This window comes from Salminus brasiliensis, chromosome 1 (genome assembly GCF_030463535.1).
Source record: "Salminus brasiliensis chromosome 1, fSalBra1.hap2, whole genome shotgun sequence".
Classification (NCBI taxonomy): domain Eukaryota; kingdom Metazoa; phylum Chordata; class Actinopteri; order Characiformes; family Bryconidae; genus Salminus; species Salminus brasiliensis.
The window spans coordinates 90,056,366-90,066,506 of NC_132878.1; the positions used below are offsets into that span (position 1 = coordinate 90,056,366).

General features: G+C 38.3%; 2 protein-coding genes across 3 annotated transcripts in view; both read right to left on the reverse strand.

Moving 5' to 3' along the window:
• Positions 1-796: 796 nt before the first annotated feature.
• LOC140537099 (sulfotransferase 2B1-like) lies at positions 797-5,816 on the reverse strand. Its single transcript, XM_072659278.1, has 6 exons — positions 5,657-5,816; positions 4,912-5,120; positions 4,492-4,618; positions 4,314-4,408; positions 2,994-3,174; positions 797-2,842 (listed from the first exon to the last, which is right to left on the reverse strand). The coding sequence occupies exons 1-6, from the start codon at positions 5,793-5,795 to the stop codon at positions 2,727-2,729; spliced, it is 867 nt and encodes a 288-aa protein (XP_072515379.1). The 5' UTR covers positions 5,796-5,816; the 3' UTR covers positions 797-2,726.
• Positions 5,817-8,181: 2,365 nt separating this feature from the next.
• Positions 8,182-10,141, reverse strand: part of tmem147 (transmembrane protein 147) — a 5,780-nt gene continuing 3,820 nt past the window's right edge. For both annotated transcript variants that reach the window (XM_072692348.1, XM_072692349.1), the window contains exons 6-8: positions 9,376-9,460; positions 9,075-9,196; positions 8,182-8,460 (exon numbers count right to left, since the gene is read on the reverse strand). In XM_072692348.1, the coding sequence (XP_072548449.1) occupies positions 8,340-8,460; positions 9,075-9,196; positions 9,376-9,460 (328 nt within the window). In that variant the 3' untranslated portion in view covers positions 8,182-8,339. The remainder of the gene's footprint in view (positions 8,461-9,074; positions 9,197-9,375; positions 9,461-10,141) is intronic.

Consider the following 10,141-nt stretch of genomic DNA (forward strand, 5'->3'; position numbering starts at 1 on the left):
TAAAATGACATTTTCAGACTTAACACCACACTACAAAGACAGAAAGTTAAAATGTTAAAGGGGAAGCCCCACTGTGCTCATTCTGTGGTAAAATGCTTGTGAAAACACAGTCCAGGTCAACTGCATATTCATTTCCACAGCCTTCCATCTTCCGCTTTCCTGTCCAGGACAGGACTACAACACACCTTGACTGCCTGTTGTCCTGCCCCAGCTGAAATAGAGATTCTGCTTGGTTTTGCTGTTGGTTTGATTGTCTCTCTGTTCATGCCTACAGGTCAGTGTCAGTGCGGTTTAGGGAGAAGTGTCTCTTTTAATAAGCTGCTGAACTTAATAGCTGTTGGAAACCTTTATTAAGTTGTAAGTTTGATTTACAACACACTGTAAAGCTTGTTGTCTAATTTAATGACTATATTTCAAGACAAAATTGATTGGGTTATAGTGGACTGTGACAGGCAGAAATCCTGTCTTAGTGCTGCAGAAAGGTAATATTACTATTATATAAAACATATATATAAAACATATATATATATATATATATATATATATATATATATATATATATATATATATGTGTGTGTGTGTATGTGTGTGTGTGATTAATTTATTATTTATAAGTAATATTTATTAAAGTTGTGTATTGAAAATTAAACAGAAATATTGTCTAAAATGTCATTTACCTTCACATGCATGTTTTTAAATGTACCATCAGTGGAAGACAAGCAGAACCAGCCTGGCTTAACACTAAATCGTTACAAATGAAAGACAGATTCAGACAGATGAATGAAAAACAAATTCATTACAATTAATAAGTTTTATTGTCTCATTTTACTATTTGCCCCATTTAAACATCCTCAAACATGTTTTATACAGCATAATGCTCTCTTTAATAGCACAAAATCTCACATTTCATTGTGGCTCACTGTAAGCTATCATTAGCTGACTTAGCTAGCTGGCTAGGTCCACTTGTCAAAACCTGAACATTTCTTGGAAATAAAACCACACGCTGACACAAGTAAATTATCATTGCTGTGAAAAAAGATGTTAAAGGGGAAGCCCCACTGCGCTCATTCTGTGGCAAAATGCTTGTGAAAACACAGTCCAGGTCATTTGTACATTCATTTTCACAGCCTTCCACCTCAGTCAGCCAATCAGGACAGGACTACAACACACCTTAATGTCTGTCGTCCTGCCCCAGCTGAAACAGAGATTCTGCTTGGTTTTGCTGTGGGTTTGACAGTCTTTCTGCTCATGCCTATAGGTCAGTTTAGGTAGAAGCGGCTCTTTTAATAAGCGGCAGAAATCAAGTAATAGCTGTTGAGAACCTTGAAAAGTTTAACAACACAACACATTGTGAAAATGTAATGGCTATATTTCAAGACACAATTGATTGGGTTATAGATCAATACAAAAATCAATAAAATCCTTAAAAATGTCTTATCTTATTATTATTATTGCTTGCCTTGCTAGCTCATTTAATTATGCTAATTTCAACCTATGCTCAGTTTCCACTATTATTATTATTATCATCATTATTATAAAATTATCAAATCTTTCAATTAAACATATAATAATACATGTATTTTTATATTATATTTCTACACTATCATGTAGTTATCATGATATCAACATTTACATATATTTTACCACAGTAAAAAGTACTTAGGTACTGTGTCTAATGATGGAGGTATGATTTTAACTGTTGATCCGCTGCTCTTGAAAAGAGAGGACAGTCAAACTACTCAGCATGTAACATGTGCTTGATAATACAGACTAATTTTGTTCATACAACTTCTGTTCATATTATACAGATGAATAAACTGTAAAAGACTGATATTTGTTACAGTGTAGACACTGAAGGAAGAGAGGTGTTTTGAATTCTGACCACCCTGCTGAAAATAACAACATAGAGGATAGCTTATCTACCAGCATGACAATTTGACCGGTTTAACCAGCTGAACAGCACAGGTACGGCTCTGAGTCCAGCTACCAGCAAAACCTGGCCTTAGCTTACAATGACAAATTCACTGGTCTTCAGGATGCGCTTGTCTAATGTGGGAGGTCTCTCACCCACCCTAATTAGACAAACTTCAAGTCTATCAAATGTATGACTGTACTGACTGTGCACCAGTATGAATATGTTGTTTAGAGCAGCCAGCTTTAGGGTTACCTGCTGGTACGTAACATATTATAAATGTGTACAGAGTTATACTACATGTGCGTGTTTAGTAGAGGAACTTTAATCAGCAAAATCTGCTGCAACAGTACCAGTATAATAGGAATATTTGATAATGCCCAACTGATTTAATCACTAATCAACATGAGCATTTCAATCTGTACAGCCAGCTGGCTTACATTAGACTATAAACACACCTCAAAATGCATTGCTTTACATAGCTGCGAATGCTTTGCTTGTGGTGTGCATGTGCATATGTAGATTAGCTTTGCCGTTGGTGGCAAGGGCAGAACCCTTTAGGGAACCCTTGCTTTGCTCAAGAGTTACAGTTGTGTGTGAATGCTGTGTTGCATCATGCGTTGCCTTTGCAAAAAAACGATGGTGAAGGGGCTCCATTCCACTGCACTGTTGCAGACCTTATGCAAGTTAAACTGACCAAAGAAACAATCCTCATCGTAACTGATATTAGAACTGGTAGGAATTAAGTGATCTTATAAATGCGTGCTTGGACTAGACTGTCACAACTGTTGACTTCATTAAAGCAAATGTATTTTTATTCCTCATCCCAGGGAAACTTAATACCACTTCCCTCCATCTCTTCACGAATGACTGCGTTGAATTTGGCCTCCAACTCAGGGCTGAAGTGATTTTTCCAGTCTCCAGCGATCCCTTAGAAAGAATAGAAAGTAAAGAGTAAGGTCAGCTTCAGGAATCTACTACAGTCTCCCAAAGCAGGCACAATCTCACACTTCAGTAGCACTGACATGTTTCCAAGAACTTTAAGAAGACCAGCTTCAGGGAAATGCTTTAATCTGCCTACCTTTTCTGAGAAAAGGAGACTTATTGTTGTCCATGATGTCCTGGGGAACCAGTGAGTAGTTGGACATTTTGTTGTCTTTCATGTTTTTGAATAGACAATGTTCAGTGATGCGATCCAGAGCATCGTCACTCATCTGTCGTCCAAAGAAGCTCAAAATACGCTCCAAAACCCCCCGAAGATCCTGCAAGTTAGGCAAGGAGCATTTGAAAATACATGCTTACACTATTACACCATAAATCTGACGTCATTACTTTAAACTAAATTTTATAATTGTATTACTTGAACAATTCTTCTTAAACTATTATATATTTGTTACACAGTGATATATAAATAGCAATGAATGAATGCAATGAATCTGTTGGAATTTGTAACAGATGCCCAGTTTGTTTTGAACTTTCATATAAATTTGTTACAGATTACCAATCAGTCTTGAAATGTAACATATTTGAAGCACTTTATTACATTTGCAACAGGCGTCCAGTCTTTTTTTTAACTTCAATGTATTTGTAACAGGTTAGCAATCTGTCTTTGTCACATTTAATATATTTGCAATACTTCTGTCTGTGTATTTGTAACAGGTGTCCCGTCTGTTTTTAACTTATATATAAGAATATATTTGTAACACTTAAATATAATTGTAAGTTAGCAATTAGTCTTGAAATGTAACATTTTATAACACTTTATTACATTTGCAACATATACATGTGTGTGTGCTGTGTAAATGTAAAGACATTTTGTCTTTATAGCACTTAAATATCTTTGTAACAGGTTACTAATTGATGTTAAACATTAATATATTTGTAACATTAATATAATCTGTAATTAACTTTAATATATTTGTAAGACCTATATAAGTTATATAAATATACATATATATATATATTTGTGACACGTTAGCAGTCAGTCTTGAACTTTAATATATTTGTAAAATGTTTTATAAAATAAAGCCTAGAAATTGTGGCTACATTAACCTTAATCATAATTATATTACATTTAAATCTGTAGGGTTACAAATGCAGTAAAATGAATACCATATGTTAGCACAAACTACCAAATTGATCTGCCCCGGAGATCTAAATCATCCAGTCTTCGCGTCAATTGTTGAGTTATAGTAAAGGCTACTTGTAGCATATGATCCACTTTGGGATCATCTTGTAGGCGATCTCAGACCATTCATCCTGGAAAGTCATGAAATCAATCTAAAACTAAAGCAACTTCTAATCGTTAGAGATCGTAAAGACATGAACCTGAGATCAGCCCACCAACACAACTCAACATAGCTCAATACAGACAGAACTGACCACATCAGAAGCACTTTACCTGGATCAGCTCCTCATAAGTGATGTACAAAACCCGGTCTCCTAGATCTGTGTCTCTCCAGCTCTTCACATGATCAGTCCACTTTCCAAAAAGAACTGCAGGACACAGTCACATCATCACTACATCTTCAACTATCGAGTGAGAAAGTGTTAAAAGCACATCAGTTTGAGCCTCTCACCCTGCCCGGCTAGGAATTTGTCCAGGAATTCTTCAAACGTTCCTGGATCATCCAGAAAGCTGGCCATTTGGTGGAAGAAAAAAGAAGACACCACTATATCTTTTGGGTTTCTTGCAATGTAAATTACCTAGGGAAGAATGTACAGACAGGAGAAGTGAGAATGAATAAGCAGTGTGAAAGTAAAGATGTTATTTTATACATAATTAGGCTGTTTGTCTTATTCGACAATTATTTTGAAGCAAGCAAGAGACAAAAAAGGTCTACAATGCACTAAAGCAGACATGATTTCTGTGGAAGGCCACATCAGATGAAGAATGACAGCTATGTGACTCGCAGCATGAGTGGACGTGATCTTGGTTTTATCTTTCTGAGTAATCGAGATTAAATAACTTAGCTACTGATTACTCCAGATTTGTTTACCTTAGCCTTAGAAGAGTAGAAGGAGGCAGGCATCAGGTGATAAGGCATGTGGGTCACCATGGCCCGTGGAGACTTTAGCTTGTCCACCACCAAGGAAATGCGTGTCTCCTCAAGCCAAGGAACCCTGTCCCAGTTCGGGATGCTCTCCACTGGGGTAAGATCCCCTCCATTGAGCAGCAAGGGAATGATTTCTTGCATCCATGTTGTACCTGGAAAACCAAGGTAATACTCAACAGTGCTTCACACGAGGATAGCTCCTTTTAAAAGACTGCACTTACCAGATTTCGGATAAGAAACGACGAAGACATCTAGATCTTCAACTCGGAAATTCTCGAAAAACTTTAAACTGTCAAGACTGTGGCTCTCAGTTGGGCACATCAGCCCATGGTATATAAGATAGTTCTTGTTCTCCATGGGGAAAAAAGGGGTTAAGCAGCTTCAGGATTCAGTGATGTAGGCTATAAAGCATGCTCAGTGCATAACCTGTCTGCCCAGATGACTGAATATGTACAAAATCAGTCCCTTAATCTGAAGCAAGGGGGGATTCTTGAGCAATTCAACGCCCCTCCCCCATCCCCCCCCCACCCTTCACTACGTAGCAGTGAAGTAATCCAAGGCTGCGTTCAAATCCCCATGCCACTTTACCACACATTTGAAAGCCCTACTAAAGCATCTCTCTGTTTTCGCCTGAGGAGCGTTCACAACTTCACACAGAGAGAAAAATGAGGGAAAGGAAGCTACTCACCGGACTTGGGATATGTAACAGCAAATATGTCATCATCCTGGACTTTGAACGCCTCTAAGTTCTTCAGGCTTTCTTCTGTATGAGCAATCTTGGGTACAGGAAGTCCATGGTAGAACAAATACAGCTCCTCGCTTGCCATAACGACACCCTGCAGCACAATGAGGTCCTGTCAGAGGTAGCTAGCAGCCCTGTGAATAACTCCTCCAACGTCCCTCCTGACAGTGCCACTGTACAAACCACATAGTTTTCTCTCTCTCTTTCTCTCTCTCTTTCCCCCCAACCTGTAGATATGCACATAGATAAGAGGGGGCTGGTGCTGTTTAGGTCCTCTCAAACATTCCTGGTTACAACTCCCTCCTTCCAAGTTATAATTCAGTGAGAGAAACATGGGTTTTGTGCTCTGGTAATAGGATATCTGTGGGATACAGATCTGCCTTAATTCCCCAGTGCTTTTTCAGATCAAGTCCCTGTTTTGAACAGTTCGTTAAAGCAGATGGCCAGATAAACTGCAAAGCATGGACTGACACACCTTGTTTTTACACCCCCCAACAACTGAGCTATTGTGAATGCACATAATCTTGTAATCCACCTTGGACTATTTTACCTATATCCTATATTTTTTTCCTGCACATTTCTCGCTAAGTACTTTGATCAGAACACAAGGAAACTGGTTCCTGACACCTGTCAACCATGTGACCAGCTTATTGTCTACTAACTTTTGTCACATTTAGCAGTACACACTGCAACCTGACGCTTCCCGTGACTGGAGACTAGTCTTACACATTACTGTGGCCCATTCCTTATTTTGTAGAGCTGGTTTAATTCAAACACACGAGGCCATTTAAGGTCCTGCCACTACCCATAGCCACTCTATGGGGCTCAGTGCCAGCTACCTCCACCATGTTTGGTAGCGTGATGTCTTTGAATGAGACCCAGCCAACAGACCTGCATTTTCTTTTTCAGTTCACATATACAGTACTGGTCACTGTGTCTACCATCTGAGAAATTGTGAGATGCAATCACAGTCTCTACCAGTTTAGTGTATTACCTTTTAATAAACGGCATGTTCTTCTACAGGGTATTCAGATTTTTGCTTATTATTATTTTGCACTACTTTAAAATGAGAACGCCTGTATATTGTATGGATAATGCAGCTACAGAATGCACACTAAAGGTAATGAAAGCAATACAGTTTAAGTAAGACAAGGCGAATTCATGTCACAGGAAAATTACATGCTATTGAAGCGGTTGGTGGACTGTAGTACAGAACCGGTTTTAACATGCCTTTGTCCAATTAGCCTTCCTACATATGCCCTTGGGAGGATCCCTGCCGCCATCCTGTTCCATAAGGGCTGAGCCCTCAGAGCGGAGAGGGATCACACAAACATTAGCATTGACTTTAACAGCAGAAGTTTCCAACAAATCATTGGACAACATGCTCACAGCACTTATATGTATAGTACATGTATAGTATAGTATATGTATATTTACATTTATTGCAAAGTTGCTGATTAGCACACCAAGGCTAACCAAGGTGGGCCTGTAGTTGAAAATTATGCGCCGCAGCCTCCCCTGTGAGTGCCTATTTGCGTAACCTAGGTGCGACGTGCATCTGGGGAGACTTGAAGTTGGCAAGGGGATGTTAAAACAGAAGCTGGGAGTAGATGGTGTGCAAAATATGGAAATCCAAAAAATCTTTGTGCACATCTAGTCCAAATTCATTATAACAAATCTGAATACTGTTTAAATAAAATAGTCAAAATGTATTTGTATAGCACGTTTTACAACTGTTGTCATCACAAAGCAGCTTTACATAATTAGTGGTGGGTGGGGGGCCTGATGGTCGGACTGGTAGGTCCAATATACACCATTATGTCCAAATGTTCATAGATATCCCTTCTAATGTATGCTTCCAGATCCTTAAATACTTACTGAGACGGATGTGTAAACACACACACACACACACACACACACACACAAACAGCTTGTCTAGTCCCTTTAAAGAAACCCTGCCACTAGAATAAGACACTCTGGAGCAGATAAACATAAAACTATTGGCACCATTTTGCCTAATGCCAGGCATGAGCTGGAAAGGTATAAAGCCCCCCATGACTGAGCTATGGAACAGTGCAACTATGCTGTCTGGAATGACGCATGGTGCTTCATCCAGTACTTTTGAAATGGGTTGGAGATGTGGTGGGGTGGTGATCATCCAGCATCCCGACCTCACTAATGCTCTTGTCGCTGAATGCAATCAAGTCCTCCATCTATTTATTTTTAAGTCCCCTATACTAACCCTGTTCTCGTACAGAAGGTTTGCTGGGCTGTTCACCCTACTCACCCTACCCGCTGCCGGGTCCGTTTCCCTTCATTTTACTAAGTACTGAAACAACTGAGGCCAACAAAACAAAGGCAGCTAAATAGCTGCACTAGGCCACTTTAATGACCAAAAATTCATCATAATACAGTAACAAAATACTAATTATTTTATTTAAAGCAAAAAAAAAAAAGAAAGACAACAAGGCTACTGTACAATGTTAATTTATTGTTTTGACACACATAAAAATACAACAGACATATTAGCAAGGCTGGCTGGCCCCATTTGTTTGACAAAATGTCCTATGTGGCATTGTGGGTATTTTTCCTCCAAAATACCTGAATGTGTAGCAACATAAGAAAAGCATCAGTTGCTGTGAACCAATGTGATGAAGAGGAAGAGAGAACAGAGGGAGATGGCACCAGTGAGCACCGCCTTCACCAATAGAGCCGTCCAGCTTCCCAGGAGAAACACATGAACAAACAGTCTAGAGAGAAGGAATACACACACCATTTGTTGACTTTCTCTCCATTGAACAAAGCCACACCCCTGTCCTGCCCCTCTCTAAGAACACCAATGAGAGCAGTAGCCATTAAACAATAAAATAAAATACAAAAATAAACAAATAAAGGAAGAAAATAGTTTTTTGGTAGTTTTTTTTGGCTTTCCTAGAACTGTATCTACACACTTAACCCACAGCGGTGCACCACACATACACTTCTCGCAAAGGAAATGAAGGTGGCTTTCTGAAGAAAAAACATTTGGCTGATTTACACAATTTCTTTCTTAACACAGATGTGGTCAATTAGCCAAGAGATGTGTGATGTCCAAATGTTGCTCATTTAGTTTAGAGCTGAAGCTGCAATAATAGTGGTGCTAACAAAAAGTCAATGGTCTCAGTCAATGGTCATTCAAAATATCGCTCACAAATACAAGCCCACACTTTATTCATACTGTTCATCCATGTCACATGTTATTGTGCCCTTATAAAGGCCTGTACAGTACAATACAAGAACACTGTACTGTGCACTTATTACAAATATTATTTAAATTGATATTATTAATATGGCACAAGATTAATCTGAAATATGAGGTACTCACTCCATCAGGAAGGCCTTGTACACACACAGCCCCAGCAGTACAGTTACAGGCAAGCGGAAGCTTTTGGGAAGGTCATATCGTGTGAACATCCAAACTACTGCAGCCATAGCAATGTAGTGAACCTGTAAAAGCAAAGAAATGAAAGCACCTCAAACACCACACATAGAAAATAGCACAATCAAGCCTGGCTGACTGCCTCCATTCTTTAGGTAATAGCACTGTTTAGTATCTGTATTACCATTAAAGCCTCATTTCTATCTTAACGAAAAAGGTAAGCACACAGACAAATGTATGTTCTCACCAAACTGATGTTGGAATCAAAGCTCATTTGGATGTATTTCCAATCAAATTCAATTCCTCGAGCCCCCACCCACAAAGGAATGCACCTGTTGACATGAAATTACATATTCATGTTAAAACAAACTGCAGTAAAAAATATAAAGAATAATGATTATTTAATAACCATACTAAACTACTAAATGAGTTTTAAACATCAAATTAATATCATGATCCTTGTTCCAAAACAGACATTTAATCATTGCAATCAACAGTTCAGTGTGATCACTATTAAATTTTACTTTAAACACAAGCAACTCAACTTAAAAAACAAAGTAACCTGACCAAAACATTATAATTTTATATATTAAAATAATAATAATAATAATAATAATAATTAAAAAAAAAGGGAAAGTAGTCATGGATGCAAAGCACTGAAAGCGGTTTGGATACTAACAGCTCCCCCTAGGGGAGCAGTCTGTATAACAATGATACAAAAAGTCAGATATGAGATGCTTCGCACCCACAACTTCAAACAAATTACAAGGTACAGCTGAAACAAAAGTCCTGGAAATCCCTGGGTCTAATATTAATATGTATGTACTATTAGATCAACGCCAAGTAGAAATGCTTCACAACGACTTGGAATAAAATCGCTAAATTCAACTCAATAAGTTAATGTTTCTTCTCCTGTAAAATTGGCACTTTGGCGACACCTTATGCAGTTGCATGCAAAAGTATAGACACCCATTGCCACTCTTTATTTTACCATTCTTAGTGGAAATAATTGA

What these genes read in the sequence shown, in the direction of transcription:
- LOC140537099 (XM_072659278.1), bottom strand. Translation starts at nt 5,795, where the DNA reads ATGGCAAGCGAGGAGCTGTATTTGTTCTACCATGGACTTCCTGTACCC. An exon ending in TGTTACATATCCCAAGTCCG is followed by an intron (nt 5,121 to 5,656) that starts GTGAGTAGCTTC and finishes TTGGTTTTCCAG; the next exon opens with GTACAACATGGATGCAAGAA. An exon ending in CTTATGAGGAGCTGATCCAG is followed by an intron (nt 3,175 to 4,313) that starts GTAAAGTGCTTC and finishes CCTAACTTGCAG; the next exon opens with GATCTTCGGGGGGTTTTGGA.